The sequence below is a fragment of the Barbatula barbatula genome, assembly GCF_947034865.1.
Source record: "Barbatula barbatula genome assembly, chromosome: 1".
Taxonomy (NCBI): Eukaryota; Metazoa; Chordata; class Actinopteri; order Cypriniformes; family Nemacheilidae; genus Barbatula; species Barbatula barbatula.
The window spans coordinates 11,412,116-11,429,754 of NC_136766.1; the positions used below are offsets into that span (position 1 = coordinate 11,412,116).

The 17,639-nt window shown below is 39.9% G+C and overlaps 2 protein-coding genes across 5 annotated transcripts; both read left to right on the forward strand.

The window, feature by feature from the left end:
- Positions 1-1,172: 1,172 nt before the first annotated feature.
- On the forward strand, positions 1,173-7,599 carry rbpms2b (RNA binding protein, mRNA processing factor 2b). Of its 2 annotated transcripts, XM_079470114.1 has the most exons (9): positions 1,173-1,349; positions 1,483-1,687; positions 2,814-2,891; positions 3,237-3,275; positions 3,682-3,744; positions 4,187-4,337; positions 4,763-4,914; positions 6,223-6,295; positions 6,387-7,599. In XM_079470114.1, exons 2-8 carry the CDS (start codon positions 1,634-1,636, stop codon positions 6,286-6,288), a joined length of 603 nt encoding a protein of 200 aa, XP_079326240.1. In that variant the 5' UTR covers positions 1,173-1,349; positions 1,483-1,633; the 3' UTR covers positions 6,289-6,295; positions 6,387-7,599. The 2 variants fall into 2 exon arrangements, with proteins under 2 accessions (XP_079326240.1, XP_079326239.1); XM_079470113.1 differs by having other exon boundaries at positions 1,213-1,687.
- Positions 7,600-8,553: 954 nt separating this feature from the next.
- Positions 8,554-15,463, forward strand: cpeb1b (cytoplasmic polyadenylation element binding protein 1b). 3 transcript variants are annotated; one of them, XM_079472726.1, is made up of 12 exons: positions 8,554-8,688; positions 9,176-9,344; positions 10,127-10,315; positions 10,721-10,932; positions 11,257-11,509; positions 11,604-11,717; positions 11,798-11,902; positions 12,256-12,392; positions 12,713-12,911; positions 13,009-13,103; positions 13,729-13,809; positions 13,896-15,463. In XM_079472726.1, exons 1-12 carry the CDS (start codon positions 8,674-8,676, stop codon positions 14,004-14,006), a joined length of 1,680 nt encoding a protein of 559 aa, XP_079328852.1. In that variant the 5' UTR covers positions 8,554-8,673; the 3' UTR covers positions 14,007-15,463. The 3 variants fall into 3 exon arrangements, with proteins under 3 accessions (XP_079328852.1, XP_079328854.1, XP_079328853.1); XM_079472728.1 differs by having other exon boundaries at positions 8,608-8,688; positions 12,770-12,911; positions 13,896-15,138; XM_079472727.1 differs by having other exon boundaries at positions 8,613-8,688; positions 11,798-11,887; positions 13,896-15,138.
- The last annotated feature ends 2,176 nt before the right edge of the window (positions 15,464-17,639 follow it).

Sequence of the window (17,639 nt, forward strand, 5' to 3'; positions counted from 1 at the left end):
CTTTTGGGACAATGTGGCTGCTCTTCTCCAATAAAACATGAAGGCCTCATCACAGAATTTTGGCCCCACTGTACAGCCTTTGTGTCAGGGATTTTACCAGTAACAAGCACACAACACGAAATGGGGCTCAGGCGACAGAGAAATGGACAGGATTAGCTATAGTTGTCAATATATTATATTGCTATGATGAGTCCTGAAATGCTAACAATAAGTGCTCGACAGAGCTTTATGAAATAAAACAATTTTTATACGTTTGTCATTTTGCAGCATATGTGTTATACCGTATGCCAGCACCCTTTCTACTGTGGTATGTCTACACTCAGCCAATCTGTACACTTGTCATTCTTTAAGAGCCTGGCACTGATACATCTATCAGTCTGTCTACTGTATAATCATCTTTGGCTCTGTGCTCTGTTTGACTTATTTTTAAACCCTTGAGAACAAGACAAGAGCCATAGGTTACTATTAGAATGTGCGATAATGGAAAAACTGACATCAGAACTGTGTAGTCGATCTTTATTTTTATTGGTAAATGCTTTTCATATGAACGCCACAGAATTTGAAGTAATTTCAAAGCTTTAAACTATTTTTTACTGAATGAAATAAGACAAGCACTGTACTTGTCTTACTTCATGAACTAAACATCCGTGTATACACATCTGTAGTTCATCGGGACCGGAAACGTTAGGCAAGAAAGAATTGTTTATATTTAGACAGATTGCATAAAACAACACTGGGTCAATCAGAACATAAGAGGACACTTTTTAACCACTATACCGCACCCTGCCTGCTTGACCGAGCTTGATTGTGCTACTATACAATGTCAGGAAACCAGACAGAACACCAATTAAAAACAACGTATTGCATTTAGATGTGTATTTCTAATTCTTTGTTCATTGTATTGTGTATGTTGTCTTGCAGTGTTCCAAAGGAAAAGACAAGTATGCTTTCCTCTTAAACAGATGTTCCCATAATTACATGCACTCAAATGTCAGGGTTATTTTTAGAATAGCTCAGTTTTTCAACAAACAAATAAAGCATGTCTCCATCACAACCTTTTCACAGGTGCCCCGAAAAGTAAACTTTAAAAAGAGTTTTACAAAGTTCTCATATCTCTTGGGTAAACAAACTAAGAGGACATGTATTTATTTACTACCAGTCCCTCGGTTGATACGTCTCCAATAATATAAGGACCAGTTCCAATTGGTCCTTCCCATGAAGGCGATGATTCACTAATAGGGGGGTTGGCTTATCTACCAGCTGCAACCTTTCCTGGCCGCGAACGCCACTCTCACCCTTCCTCATCTCCCTTGATGACCTAATTGGCGAGCAGGTCAACTATGGAACAGGTTTCACCCATGATCTCCACTTTCTTCCAAATTTAATGTTTAAAAGAAGGCAAATGTGAGCAGCGGTAGCTCTTATTTTCTCTCCCCCACCGCACGCTGCACTTCTTTCACCGAATCACCTTCGCGTCTTCAGTTCACTTGACACTTTTGACAGGACGTTGGGGTTCTTGCACAAGTTTTGTTGAGTCCATCCGGATCGCCATTGGGATCCAGTCGCACTTTCGGACGCACTTCGACACGACAAACGAAACATCTGCCATCCCGGTGTCAAGTTTAGCCACAAGATGAGTATCAAATCTGACTCCGAGCCAAACAACAATGTCTCCATTGAAGAGGAGGTAAGAGTTTTAAAGGGTGTTTAGCTATAATTTGAGGAGATAAGCCTCTTTTTAGATGTCGATGTAAATTTGTTACAAACTTTTGGAATGTTTGTGGGGAGCCTCTGCGTCTCCCCCCTGAACTTTGAAATGTAATTGCTAGTAGGGGTGGCTATTCGCTGTATATTCTGTTGAAATGTACATTTATATTGACCAATTTTTCGGTCTGTTTTATATTCGCAAAATTCGCGATATGCATTTTGTGGTGTTGCGAGTGGAATTGATGTAATTTATTATTATTATTATTTATTATCTTTATTATCATTATTATGCTGTTATGTTCAAATAATATGTATCAAGCGTCTTAGCAGTAGACGTTATGTCTGAAACTGTTGCATCCAGCAAATCAATCCTTGGAGTTGCTTTAAATTTCGCCTCCGTAAATAATAAATAAAGAGGCCTATATATTTTGTCAAGTCAAATTATTTGTATATTGGGCCTTAATTCAGAGAACAGGAAATTAAGCGGAGTCTGTGTGTTTGTAATGTATTTTTAAATGATTATGATAAGTTATATTTTGTTGCTTTTCGTTTTATAATTTAACATTTGTAATGGCAGGCTCTCGAGAAAGATAAATAGATTTGTGAGGCACTTTACATTGGTTGCAGTTAATAAAACATCACCGTTTATATACGCTTAGCCTTTCAACATCATTTGTGAATCAAGCACTTGTACAATGCCTGGCGTATAGTAAGCGGTGTAAATTGAGGGGCTGTAGTCTAAGGCTGAGGAATCAGGGAATCCGGGTCAGAGGAAGGAAGAACAGTCATGCTGTTTTGTTCGTAGCTTTTCCGCTGACAATCTGTTGTGGTTTTGAACCTCCCACTGAGTGGACACTGGACACCCATTTGTTTTTCTATAGCCATTTCGTTAGATGTCTGTATTAAACACATTTGTCTTGAACTTTGTAAACCTCTGTTTTGAGGAAAAAAAATCTACATTCGTTTTATGATCAAAGTTTTAAGATAGCTGAGTCTTTCAATAGCTGACTGCACAAAAGCCTGCATTAGAGGTCAAGTGTTTGATGGTTTCTCTAATATTTCTTATCCTTTTCTTCCTCTAATTAAATGTATTTTATTTAATTTAGGTACGAACTCTGTTTGTCAGTGGTCTGCCAACAGATATCAAACCTCGGGAACTCTACCTGCTTTTTCGTCCATTTAAGGTAAACGGATTGTTAAATGTAAACTTTGCCATTGACCTCTTGAGCATTTGGAGCCCAATTTATTATTTAAACTCCCTAAATCCAAAATGGCAGTTTATCCATTTAAAAAGTGTTGCGTACTGAAACCTTGTTAATTAAAGGTGGCTAATGTTCAGATTTATTATATTGGAAAAACTAAGGATTTAAGATTTGGTAGCGGAGTCCAGCTCACATCAAACAGGGAAGCGGTGCATTAGAGCGCATCCTTTGTAAATATGAACTCTTATCTGACAGGGTCTCTTGGAGAGTGAGGCAGGAATTTCTTCTAGCATGTGACACTGACTGCTAATTGGATTTCTTTTTCAGGGTTATGAGGGTTCACTAATCAAGTTAACATCAAAGCAGGTGAGACATGTTGGAGCCTGCTTGTTTTAAAGTTTGTTTTCATGTACATTGTAGAATTGAAAAACAACATGGTATATAAAACATGCCCCTATTCATATGCGTTTTGTTTCTTAAATAATTTACAGTGATGAAATTTCAATAAAAATGCTGCATATTAATGACATTTCCTTTTTTTTATCAAGTACAATTGGGGGATTCTTTTTGTGTAATACTGTGTGATCTTATGGCCAAGTTTGACATATAGCCTTAAGTGCTGATATAGAGTTAAAAATAATGTTCTTCAATAACTGGTAATCCATAGTTATGCAGAATAATCCCCCTTTGGCAATCTTAAAATTTACATTTATTTTCTTTTATCTAAAATTGTGTTGTGCTTATGGCTATTGGTTTATTTTCTCTTTTCCAGCCTGTTGGTTTTGTAACCTTTGAAAGTCGTTCCGGCGCAGAAGCGGCAAAAAACGCATTAAACGTAAGAAACCAGCCATCTGTAAGCAATGGCTTGAATTATTGAAAATATGTCGGGAGATGCTCTGCTGAATTCATATTTGATGTTTTAAATGCATTATATATTTAGCACAAATGTACAGAAAAACGATTTTTTTTAAATGGTCATTTTTGGGAGCTATTTGCTTTATAGTGCCTATGGGGTGTGTTTCAGCAAAATGTAGAATGTAAGTCTCAATTGTCCAAGATCTGATCACTGTACAGTAGACTATTCATAGTGTCTTCCTCTTGTCTTAACTGTGTATTGTCTAATACATCCAAATAACCACTAGCTTTGCTGTTCAATCACTAGTAGAAAAGTTCACCTGCATGTGTGCACCAGCTTAAGATGCACTTCACAGTTTGCCAGGGTCTGACAGGCAGGCACAACCCATCCCTATTGCTATATCCTCCCCCTTTGTCTCCAGGGGGTTCGATTTGACCCTGAAAACCCGCAGACCCTCCGGTTAGAGTTTGCTAAAGCCAACACGAAGATGGCAAAGAGTAAGCTGATGGGCACTCCGAATCCCACAAATATCCACCCAGCTCAAGGAGCTCACTTCATAGCACGGGACCCATGTAAGTTTACGGCCCACAGTAGTTCACACACAGCAGAGACAGACACACACAAACTGTAGCTGTGCATTTAGAGTAGAATTTAGGATAACACAAGAAAATAACTAATCCACCTCCACATGCATGCGTCATTGCCAAACAGCCTTTTCTGTTCTCTTATTTCTATTACACTTAAATTCAACGTTAGCACATCACATTTAACGTCTTTTCTGTTCCAAGAAAAGTCACAGAAACGATCAGCAATCACAAAGGTACCAGTACTGTCGCTGATCTTGCCACTTCTGTTTACATTTAAGCCTGTAGGAGTATAAAAGCTCATTGAAACAATTTATCTTCGTGTTTGAGTTTCTTCGCTCGGAAGTGTTGATTTCAGGCATGTTTCACATGGTGAGGTGGCACTGAGGTGATGGTTTGCTATGCCTCCTCAGATGACTTGACCGGGGCAGCGTTGATCCCGGCATCTCCAGAGGCCTGGTCTCCTTATCCTCTCTACACGCAGGAGCTCAGCCCCGGCCTACCCCACACTGCTTTCACGTACCCAGCTGCGGCCGCTGCTGCTGCTGCTGCACTTCATGCACAGGTGAGTCCAGTTTGCTCCAATATGAATAGGATGCTGAGTTTCTGTTCAATCAGCACTTGATTCACAATGTGGCAAAGTATTTAATGAGGTGTGAACAGTGTTTCCTAGATAAGTGTGTGCTGTCTTTTCTACTGGGGGGGGGGGTTATTAAATGTTTAATAACATTTTATTAAAATGTATACATTTTTTAAATTTCTGTTATCAATAACAAAAGTTTTTAATCAGTCACATGTTAAAAATAAAGTGTACAGTGTAGAATGATGTGAATGACTGTTGAACTGCGGCCTGTATCACAAAGCCGGTTTCGGGTTTTACCCCGGTTAGTTAGTTAGTCTAGTTTGAGGATACTCTTGAGTTTTAGGGCTCAAGAAAGTGATTGGTTTGAGAGCGTTTCGTTGCCATGCTAACTTGCGCTACACAGAAAAGGACCACTCCAGAGCAGTTTTTATTCTTGGTTAAAGATCTCAAACTAAAACCGTACCATCAGCTCTAAGAAAAGTGACATATATCTGTCACAGTGCAGCCACGCCACTGTTTGCTGCAGGGGCCACTCATTCAGGTTCACGTGCCTCTCAAACTCTGGATCACACTGGAGTTGACAGAACGTCTTTTAAAGCGTTGTGCTACAGTTAAACCTGATCTAAACCAGGTTGGCTTCATCTGGTTTTGTCAACTCGGTATTTGTTCACCTCGCTTTGTGATATACCGATGATCCAACATGACCCTATTCAGTAACTTTTGGTATGAAAAATTTTATACTAAATGTGCGCAAAAATAAGCTAGGTTTTATCTATTTGGCAGCCTCCAAAGTAATTAAATTGCTAATATGAATTAACTGGGTTAAATAAGAACGTACGTGTGGGGGTGTTTATCATTTGTTTTATAATTTCATGCAAAGCTCAAAATGTATTCACTACGAAGTTTAAAAGTATGTGGCATGGAAGCAGTATCTTCAAGTAGCAACCATCTAGTTAAGCAAAGGAAGGCATGATTAATGCCTAATTGGCTTCGCACAATAGACATGCTGGAACTTGAAGTATTCATAGAAAGAAACTGTCAACGGTGACCGATTGGGTCTCTTGCTGGTGAATTGTGAAGGTTTCATTGGCTCTGTCACATGCCTTCCTGAAAGGAAGTTTTATGGTCAGTCCTTTAGATTGCAAACTGATGATAGATTTGTCAGGTGCATATAATGGACAAGTACTGTAACACACACATTTATTCTGACTTAAACCAATTACTTGTCAGAATTAAGACAGTTGATTTTTGGTTGTTGGAAGCACAAATATAAATATATTTTTTTTTTAGATGCGTTGGTATCCATCGACATCAGAGTCTTCCCAACCTGGATGGAAGTCACGGCAGTTCTGCTAAATTCCCAGTAAGGCTTTATAAAAGTTTTTGGCTCACTCCATTACAGTTTGCTTATGTTTTACAGTAACTTGTTTTTTTGTGTGTCCCTTTTCTTTCAGGTGTGCAATAACCATTTCCCTTTTCAAATGGCGCTTTCTAGATTCTGTTTAAAGATAGTCAATTTCATTTGAACTTGGTTTTTGGATGTCTTTACTCCTTTAGAATATGCAATGAAGAGATGAAATTGATTTGCATTTCCAACTGCACACGTTAGTCTAAACGTATAGATGGTACAGTAGAAATTGGTAATTCTTGTGAGATACATTTCCTTTGTTTTTCAATTATGATAGTTAGACCTCGCTTTGTTCATTTATTCATTCATTGCGTCTAAGGGATATAAGACAATCAGCTGACACGCAGACATAGAGCATGTCAGTTTCGCCGTGATGTGTAGCTCTGTGCATCGTTAGTACGTGTCCTGCTGTCTTGTTGGGTGTAACTTTTTTCTTGTTTGTCTTTTGGCCAACTTCTGTTTTGATGGTTATTGTAATCTCCAGGCAGATACCCTCCCATTTCCACTGTAGCGCATCACTGAGGGTCTGACAATGTAGCAAAATATTACAAGACAATCTCTAAATAGTATGTGGGGTGAGAAGAGTTTGTGCAATTAAATAATTAATCTGTATAAGTTATTTGTAACTCTTTCTTTGTATTGTGTTTCTGATTTTTGTATCATGTCCTTTATAGCGGTTTCAGAGTTTACGTAGTAATTTTCTTTGGTTTGACTGTGTCAGTGTGGCACAAAACTAACAATATGGACAGCGTATTTGGCTGCTATTCAATTGCGGTTTAAAGTTATACTCTGAAAATAATGATACAAAGGTGCATGTTTTTAATGTGGGTATATTAATGGTAAATACAGACAATATAAATGTTTTTGAAAAAAGTGTTTGGTGTAAAAAATACTATTGTATGGTATTAAATGGGAATGCATTAAAATGTCTTGTCTTTCTGTCTGCCTACTTAAATATACGTAATTTCTTTTTCGTTCCCCTTGACTTGCAGTGTAGGTAATTTATTTAAACCTCTACGAACATGTGGAGTTGGGGACATAAGCAGAAGTCAAATGCAAAACATAAGATCGGTGCCGCCCTCTGGAGGAAATCATGCAATAGTATTCTTAAATATTTGGTTTCGAAATGACCAGTCACATCCAATACACTCGTGATTCGTTCTCCATCACTATGCAAAATAAACGTTGTTGTTGTGGACATTGGTTGTTGTGTGTTTAATAAAAAATACAGATCAATTTATTTATCTGTGCAGTACGACAATGTTGCTATCCATGGTCCTGATTTATATAAAAAAATCTCACGTGGCATCTCTTAATTATTGTGTCAAGACAAATATACTTCGTACAAATTTGCATATGTCACTTAATATTGGTCAGAATTCTCAATCTCTAGAGATAACTGGAAGATCGGTTAACCTCGGACGGCATTACCGACTTTTACACTAGATTTCAGAAAGTAATGTTAACGTAATCTATTATATATTTACATTTTAAAGCAATTATATTATGTGCATTACTTTGGTTAACAGTCTGTTGTTTTTCAATTGTTAAAATTAAATTGCTTCGTGTTTGGCTCAGTGATAAGAGCATGGCGCTAGCAACACCAAGGTTGTGGATTCGTTCCCATTGCTCATGCTCCGATAGAAAAGTATAATGCAATGCAAGTCGCTCTGGATAAGCGTCTGCCAAATGCATAAATGTCAACCCGGAAGTAACATCTAGATATAACATATTTCTTATTTACTAACATTAAAACACCACATTACCGGTGGTTTCCCGTAGCTACAGGGTTTAAGACTAGTCCTATACTAAAATAAACCTTAAAGCTGTCTAAACTGAAACAGCTTGCACTGACAATACTTTAAAATATATCAACGCAATTGTGTTGTCTCAAAACATGTTCGTACAAAGTACTCAAATGTTCTAATTTCGTTAAGGCCTAGCCCTGGTGTACTGTCCGGGAAGCCACCTGTACAAATATCTACGAAAGCACCGTTCTATAAATTATTTCCGGGTTGAAGTGGGATTTATCGAATTAGCACGTAAAGGCATTAGCCTTTAGTTTTGTAGTTTTATAGTTAGCTATACATAGGTTTTCATCACGGCGTTAAAAGTGACGTTTGCGTGAAGTACCCGCCCCTCATGAATAAACATTAAACTGTGGCCCGTGACCTGTGATTGGTTACATTGGATAGAAGTGAATCCAATTCCTTAGGTTCGTGACCCCAACACAGGTGTCATAAATTAAGACAAATTTTCTGTCGAATGGTTTAAGACGAGTAGGAGCATTAGACTGAGTGTTGTTTTCGATCATTTTCTTTGACAGTACCACCATGGCATTTTCTCTGGTGAGTAGTTTCAAAAGAGAAAGCGTGCCTGCTCGGTTTTCTTTTTTGTGCAGTTTCACGTGCCTGGCTTTGTTTACTAAATGCGACTTCAATATATATAATTCAAAAATTTAAGTTTAGCCTGTGTCTCATTTTACTTTTGTGGTGGAAAGAAATGCTGTTCATGGTAGTGTTGACTGTGTACACCGATATATAGGCGCTATGGACTTGACCTTACTGCTATGTGTTAAGTTTAGTAACGTAGGTTAACCAAAGTATCGATGAACTTGCACCAATAACGTTCTTCGTCTTCATTGATAAAGCTCACTTAAATACTTGTAATGATACGGACAAGAGCAGTTTCAGGGAAAGTCATTTTACTTGACTTTTTTTTTTAACAGTCAGTTAGCAAGAAATAAGTGTTAAAATGACAGGGGGGGAAGGAAGGCTCTGTGTGCTTCAACCCAGCTCTGACATGACAGGTAGCCTATCTGTTTTCTCCCCGCAGAGAGAAAATCCCAGACTTCTTAACTGCCTGGATTCAGATATCCCAGCTCTGTCCACATGCAGCAATGCAGACGCGTTCTGCAGGATGAACACAATGCTGGGAAATTCACTGGACCTCAGTGGGGTGTGCACAACTCCTACAGCAAAGTGCAAGCGGGATCCTTTTCATGGTAAATCTTTGAGCATCACATTATTTTCACGACCTCTGGTAAAAGGCGCACCAACTCCAACCTTGTAAGATGATAAATGCCTGTAAAATAGATCGTCTTCCCATACAGGTTACATATCCATAACCTTTTGGTACCACGTTTGCTGAACAATATATACCGGTTATCCACATTTGTCTGTGTGCTGCTCTGCCGTTCCCTTACCTCTGCGTTGGCCCTGCTTTCAAGCATCCCATACACGCACGGGGAAATTTTAAAGCGCCGGTCATGCCATGTCATGCAGGCGAGCCCGAGGTTGCTGAATCAGTGCTGGAGCAAGCAGTTGGATGCTATCCAGCTCTGCATGAGCAGCCCAGATTGCTAATTCTTCAGTAACTTCGCCGATAGCAACACTCCTGCGATTCAGTTCTTCATCAATTAGCCTGCAGCTAGCAAACTTGCTATCAGTGCCACCTCGAACAGAAGTCTGAGTCAGCGGTGGGAAGGGTGCTGTCTCTTTCCTTGAGAATTCGCCAGGAATGCTCTGTGGTGTGGCATCAGTAGAGGCCAGGGGCTGATGTCATTAACAAGGGGATGTGAGGGCAGCAGCGCCTGGGTCACATGCAGGGTGGGTAGTCTCTGTGGAGAGTGCTGCTCCTGTACGCTTTAGCCAGGCAGAAGGCTGCGATCGTGATAAATCTGTGATTCTAGGGAGTTGATGCTTTCTTGAACCTGCATGCCCTTTATTCACACTGCTAATGCGGAGACACCCAACAGCGTGTGTTTTATTTGCGGACTGTTTACAGATCGTCCGGAGTCGGACCTGTCTGCAGTCCGGAGCAGGATGCTTTTCCCCACCAGTAGCCAGGAATTGTCCAGGGGTCTGACTGACATCAATAACTGGGATCTGGGCCTACAGTCCCTCAGCCTGTCTGACTGGGAGAGACCGTGGAGCAGCCATGATACAGAACCTTCACAGACCACCGCCAGCTCACGTGAGTTAAGTGCGACGCTAAAAATGTTCTTCCCCTCCAAGCTCCTTTGTACTGCAATTACTTTTGGAAATCCGCTGCTGTCATAAACACCATTTATTTAATACTATAGAATTATAAATGGTCACAGCTACGTATATGCGTGGTAGGGTTTAACTAAATGTTGAGGCTGGAGATTTAAGTCAAGAGGAGTTTTTGTTTACTATCAGTAATACGATGCAGGCTGAGAATTGGTATAACTACAGTGAGTGGGCTGCCCTATTATTGCAGCTGTTTGTGGTTTAGGGTCTCTGATGGAATACAGTGTCATCTTTGCTTCATTATGTCTTTGATGTTGTTATTACAGTAAAACAGTTTTTTCTTGGTTTGCCTTGTATTTCCTTCACATCTACTCTTCCTGATGTTCAGTGCAAAGTGTTTTGGGGAGCACTCCCAGCCATCTCTCAAACAAGCTACCAAGTTTCTCTGACTCCTCGATCGGTGCCACAGACTTCCTTGAGAGGTTTCCAGGCATGGCACGCTTAAATTCTCAGTCTTTCCTGGACTCTCACTCCATAAGCCCTGTAGATTCAGAGACCAGTGGATTCAGTTCCGGTTCAGATCATCTCTCAGACCTACTGGTAAGGGCTCTTCAAATATTTGTCCAGTAAAAACCCAAAAAATTGCAGGGTGAAAGTTTAAGGTCTAAATATATTGGTGTCAGTTTAGGGCTGCATGATTAAGTGTGATATACGAAAGTCTAAAATCGATTTGAACGAAGTGCATTTTATATTTTAATAACATTTCACATGCTTTCTGACTTTATTGACTATTTGTAGCTTTGTGACTTGTTAAAATCATCCAGTTGTTGTAAACCAAATGCGCATTTGTATTTTTTGGACATTTTTGCAAGATATATTTTGTCTTGTTTTATTTGACAATCCATGCTTCCATTTTCTTTGCAGTCCTCTCTTAGGATCTCGCCGTCAGTGCCATTCCTTATGTCCAATATGCAAAGGGATCCCCTCAAGCTGTCTCTGGGCTCTCGTTTGGAGCACAGCAGTTCTCCGCTCACTCCACCACCCAGTGCCACTCTGAGTGGTGGTCTGTCCCACCGCTGGCCTGGTGCCTCGATCTGGCCCAACTGGGACCTGATGAAAACCCCTGAGAGCCCCTTTAGCATTGAAAGAGAGGCCTGGCTTCACAGACAGGCAGCATGTATGATCTGTTGTATACCATAATGCATGAAGTGCCCTAACATTCCCAATACATGTTTGATGTTCTGTATAATCTCTGAATATTTACTCTACAGCAATTAATGAAGCTACCTTCACATGGAGTGGACAGTTGCCTCCCAGACACTACCAAAACCCCATCTACTCCTGCAAGGTGTTTTTAGGAGGCGTTCCCTGGGACATTACTGAAGGTATGAAGAACGTTTACATCTGCTGCTTTGTGTGTATGTTGGTTATAGGTTTGTGTAAAGCCTTTTCTCTTTGTCTCCAGCTGGATTGATAAACACTTTTAAATGCTATGGCCCTCTGAGCGTGGAGTGGCCAGGTAAGGATGGCAAGCACCCTCGCTGCCCTCCGAAAGGTAATATGCCCAAAGGTAATGCTGAAAGGGTAGGATTCTTATTTCATTACAGCACTGGGGCGAGACAGTTTGCTTCTGAGGTGTGGTGAAGGGCACTGAACTACTGAGGATCTTCATATATCTGGTGGTATTTGTTCTGGGAGTTAAGACCTCGCACATTTTTATACCTTACACACTCGTTTTTAGTTGTATCTAGGTGTTAATTGGTGGTAACTTTAATGGTGTTTTTACTTGAATGGTGAACTAAAGTTAAACTCGAGCCTGTGTTTTCCTAAGTAGAGCACTAGAGGGCATCACTGTTGTTTGTAACTGAAATTGTGGACTCATCTCAACATGAGATTTTGTGATAAGAATCTTTTTCTCTTCAGGTTATGTATACTTGGTGTTTGAGTCGGAGAAGTCTGTGCGTGGCCTGCTGCAGGACTGCACTGAGGACCTGCTCCATCCTGAGGGTTACAGCGAGTATTACTTTAAAATGTCCAGCAGAAGAATGCGCTGCAAAGATGTAAGTTTTTCATATGTCATGGGCATACCATGAGGCTGGTGCACTAAATGCTATTTAATACTTTTCAGGGTTGATAGATCGAAGTAACAAAACTGGTCCAATTATATCAACTTCAAATCTTGTTCCCATATCTAAAATGCATATTTTAGTTTAGTGTTATGCTATAATCTGTGTATAGTAGTTATGTGGGAAACTGGACCTGGCAACCCATTTGCATAATTTTAAGACTGGATGGAAATCTGCACAGTTTTCAGCGTGCATTTTGTCGTCAAATCACTTGTGTGATTTAAGTATATGGTTTCATTTTCTCTGGTCCTCAGGCACAGGTGATACCATGGGTGATTTCAGACAGTAACTTTGTGAGTTGCCCCTCTCAGAGGCTGGACCCAAGGAACACTGTGTTTGTAGGGGCCCTACATGGTATGCTCAACGCTGAGGCCCTGGCCAGCATCATGAATGACTTGTTTGGAGGAGTTGTGTATGCAGGCATTGACACAGACAAGCACAAGTACCCAATTGGTGAGCCATTTGGTTTAGGAGTACCCTCACTATTCATGTAAACTTGAATTTCCATCATTCTTGTGCTTGCTACACCATATGGTTTTCCTTTCTCTAGGCTCTGGACGTGTAACTTTTAACAATCAACGTAGTTACCTGAAAGCTGTGAGTGCTGCCTTTGTTGAGATAAAGACACCCAAATTTACAAAGAAGGTAAGCGTTGTTTCTTAATAGTGCTAAAGTGAAATTAATTACAATTCCAATTTTTCCATGTACTCTTGCAGTGTTTATTGTAAATCACTTATGTGTGGCTCATGCTCTTTCAATAATTCATGCCCTCATAATGTTAAAATCAACAAAAATGCACTTCTGCCTTCTAGTGACTAATCTCAAATGATGTATGTTAGATGGCCTGAGTGCAGCATGCTTTAACTCGGTCCCTTCAACTGTCAGTCTGATGCCAGTTCTATTTTAAAATGCAATGTCTGTTTTTATTAGGGCTGTGTATTGGCTGGAGCCAGAATAATTAATTACTTGCAGTTATTATTTGGCAGCTACGGACGCGGATAGTTTTACTTTCACTTTTGCAACATCCGAGTCTGTTTAATGCGTGCTCTTAGTATCCATTAAAACTAAGCTTACCCACATCTTGGCTTTGGAAACGAGAGTGCCATGCTCTCCTTGAGAAAATGGCTGTGTACTATACACAATGTTAAAACGTGATGTAAAAAAATTCTGTCATAGAGGTTGGACTATATACACTAGTCAAAAACAGGGACTAAGTTTGTCTTGTGCCATTGCAAGCATTATTCTTCATGAGAGCTGATTTAACTTTTAGGTTCAGATTGACCCATACCTGGAGGATGCCATCTGTCAATCATGCAGTCGTGAGCCTGGGCCATTCTTCTGCAGGGACAAGGTGACGGTTTTGTTTGTTTGACCATAAATTTTGCCTTAAATATTTCATTTTGCCATTAAATTGCAAATTTTCCCCTATTCCTGTAGACCTGCTTCAAATACTACTGTCGCTCCTGCTGGCATAGGCAGCATTCCATGGACATCCTCAGCAATCACCGCCCTCTGATGCGAAACCAGAAGAAGCGGGACATCAACTGAAGCCACGCATGGCAGCTCTCTGCCTCAGCCTGGTCGTCCATTGCGCCTGCTCCCCCAGGAGCACTGCTCTAGAGTTGGTCTCCCCAAAAAAGCCCTTCCAGGAGTTGGGGCTTGGGGAAACACTGTAGAAAGTTCACTGTAGCACTTTCTTTTCAGTTTGGCTTGTTCACTTTGGCACTGTACACAGTGAGATGGGTTAGCTGGGACCCGTGGATGGGAAGACCCAGAGTTTTTGACTCAGTTGAGATTTAGGCCATGGTTGAAGGGTTTTTTTCTTTCTCCTTTAGCATAGGTTGCTATTTGTTTTGGTAAATATCATTCTAAAGTCTCATTGTTTAACAGATGGAAGCCATACAGTGCCTTTAAATTGGTTTTCCCCCTCACACTAGCAACTTTTTCATGGCACTTTTTGCCAGTGTTTTTTACTTTTTTGAGACCCAACTACAAAAGCCAGATTTTCATCATGACATTTAGCAGTTTTAGTTTTCACAAATTTTTACATGAAACAGTTTTAAGGTATGGCATGGAAACGGTTGAATAGCAATCTACCTGGCGGCTTTTTAATTTTTCGTGTTTTTTTTTTCTCTCCGTGTTTTTGGGAGTATATCTGCATTATCAGTATTCTGTTTGGTAGAACAAGGTTTGTGCATAACTTTGCTAATAGCCAATCCAGACCATTTTCAGTGCGTGCCTCCACTAGGCATTGCTTTTACTGCTCTCAATCAGATTTCAATCAACTTGTATTAATCCAAAATGAGTGGCCATCGACTGCACGTAGTTTTATTGCACTTTTTAATTTGCACTTTGTAAAGGGGTAGGTTTTTAATCACTTGTGTTGTACATCAGCAGGTGTTGTGGGTGTGATCCCAAATGGCTGCTTGTTGAATTTAAAACCATAGACTTCCCTTGAATGTACCAAGAGCCTTTGCAGACTAAATGCAAATCACTTTATTCCATCCTCTGCTGTATGTCTGAATGGATAATGTCACATTCAGATTAACGATTGTAATATGCATTCCTTGCAAAGCCATTTCCAAAGCTCCTCTGTCATTCTACCTCATTGTTGTCTGCCAAGTTTGCTTTAAAGGTGAAGTTCGATTTTTGACTGCACAATAAAGGTGTTTAAGCATTCATCTGGGTGTGTGATTTTCTGTTTAATGCTTGAAGCATATTTGTGTGATCTTACACAAACTGGGAGGTAGTGATTTGAAGTGACAAGTCTGTCTTCATGTACCCTAGGTTGCACTACTGCGCTCCTAATGTCAACTTTCATGTATTTACGCCATTGTTTAATATAAATATGTTTGTACTTAAGACGAAGTAATGTTTCTGTGATTCGACATGTTTGTGGTGTCATCACACAGTCGTCGGAGTAAATTTCTCACCGACTCCTGAAAATAATTTGTGGACTTGTCTCTTAAATACTACTTTTAAAGCTTAAATGTTACTAAGCTTTCAATGTTGTGGCCTACTAAATCCAGATGTACTTTACGAGTTTGTGGTGGGACAAGGTTACGGTGCAAGTAATGTCATGAACTTTAATGATCCGGTTATTGGTTAAAAATACATGGAAATCGAAATGCTCGCCATGAGCTGTGTTGTCTTAAATGCTGTCCCGTGCGAGCCACTGAGATGAATGAGCATGCTGACAGATTTATTCAGGTATTATGTTTCTGTAACAGTGTGCATACCTTTGTTCCCTTACTGTCTGAAGTTGCCCATAAAGTGTGGCCTTTTGTATTGTCCATTTAAGTCTTCTCTAGCAGAACGTGTTCTAGTTAAGTGGACCAGAACCACCAAGATCGTGTGGTCTGTCAATATTGGGTTTGGTTTGCAGTTAAATGTATGTTCATTTATACATTTAGACACCTGAAATGCATTGTACAGAATCTATTTGGCTCTTGCCCGGTCTCAAACCTGCAGCAGAGTGTTGTCATCTTGAGTATCGTCAATTTTGGGCAATCAAAAAATGCCACAAAATACTGCAAATTTCAGGTGTTAATGTGGTGTTGAATTGTGCTTGACTTTGCTGGAAGCCAAATGTTTTTAATACCGTTGGCCTAGATCTGGCTCCGTTCAGGTTGGTAGTATGTATTAGGAAAAGAGAAGGTAGCTGAGTCCGGTGAATCACAAGGACCACAGATGTGTGGAGAGGATGACATGCTTGTTTCTTATCCCAGGTGTCTCCCCCTAACCACATCCCACTGAGTGCAGAAATATTCTGAAAATCTCACCTCTTAAAGGCAGAATGTATGATTCTGTTTAGAATGTTTTTGTCATGCTGGTTGGAAATCTCTTCACATTCTAATAGCAATCAAATATCTTTTTGTATATACATGTCGTCTGTGAAAGGCATAGGACCACAAAACGTTCGACCAATAAGAACATTCTGGCCGAACGTTTTGAAGCTAGACATTGGTTGAGACTGGTCGTGTTTACGTATTCATCTAACATAATTTGCATCCCACTGAGCACCCAGTTCACGTAGACATCAAATGTCTTGTCCACTGTTTCAAAGTAGAGAGAATGGCAGAGAAGCAGCAAAAACCAGACTTGCCGGAGGAACCCTCAACTAGTGAATACAAAAAACTAAAATTATGAAAAATAGGTGACGAAAAAACGTCTGGACCATGATAGAGGTAAAACTCGAATGAACAATCTGTGCAGCTTTTACGCGATGGAGACAGCTCCAGGAGAAAAAGGCAATGAACGGTGATACCATGGTTGCTCTGTTCCTTTTGGACAGGTATGTACATTTTTTGATAAGAATGTATTGGTGTTTTATAGGAGGCGTGGCTTTGGAAGGCGATTCGCATGGAGGGTGGGATCATGATTTCAGTGCTAGCAGGCTAAAGTTAGCACCTTAAGACATCATGCATTCTGCCTTTAACAAATGAAAGCTCTCTAAAGTTCTATTGATGTGAGATTGACACTGCTCAGCTTGTTTAGTATCACAGGGGGATGACGTTTTGCTCGAGATGTCTGTCACTACTGATATATTGTTATATACCGTATGACATCTAAATGATGTTGACATGTTGTGAACTTTAATTTTGATTTTATTTTTTCCTGCGATTCACTGTTAGCCTAGCTATGATGAAACCCACACATAATCTGCACCTGCAAACTCACGTTTTGTTATAAAAAATAGGCTTATTTGATTTATTATTTACCAACATGATACCAATACCAAAAGTTTAATAGTTTAAGGGTTAAAATATAAAAAATTTACAGCGATTGTTGTCGTCAAAGGTGTAGGTTTAATTTTGGCAGTATGATTCACTCTGTATATGGTGCCAGCATGTCTTTTGACCTCAATATGAAGTCATATCAATTGGGATTAAGATGGGTCTACCTGTTTTAGCTTGAATATTTTTCAATAATCAATTGCTGTCTGTAGCAATAAAGTATTTAAATTTTTAAGATGTTATGTAAGTTTTATTTAATGCTGTGTAAGCTTTTTTTATTTGACCAGAGCATTATTTGTCAAACTTTTTGGGGCTGGTTTTGTTAGTGAGGTCGTGTGGTAGAGAGAGAGGAATAGAGAGAACCGGAAACATGGCTGATTTGTGGAAGTGTTTCCCTACACCCACCCCATCCCCCTGTGTTTGTAGACTAAAGCGCTTGTAGGAA

Excerpts from the sequence above, each read along its gene's own strand:
- rbpms2b (XM_079470114.1), top strand. The coding sequence starts at position 1,634 with ATGAGTATCAAATCTGACTCCGAGCCAAACAACAATGTCTCCATTGAA. Across the intron at positions 2,892-3,236 it reads TGCTTTTTCGTCCATTTAAG|GGTTATGAGGGTTCACTAAT; the intron begins GTAAACGGATTG and ends TTTCTTTTTCAG. Across the intron at positions 3,745-4,186 it reads CGGCAAAAAACGCATTAAAC|GGGGTTCGATTTGACCCTGA; the intron begins GTAAGAAACCAG and ends CTTTGTCTCCAG.
- cpeb1b (XM_079472726.1), top strand. Across the intron at positions 11,510-11,603 it reads GCTTCACAGACAGGCAGCAT|CAATTAATGAAGCTACCTTC; the intron begins GTATGATCTGTT and ends TTTACTCTACAG. Across the intron at positions 12,912-13,008 it reads CAAGCACAAGTACCCAATTG|GCTCTGGACGTGTAACTTTT; the intron begins GTGAGCCATTTG and ends TCCTTTCTCTAG.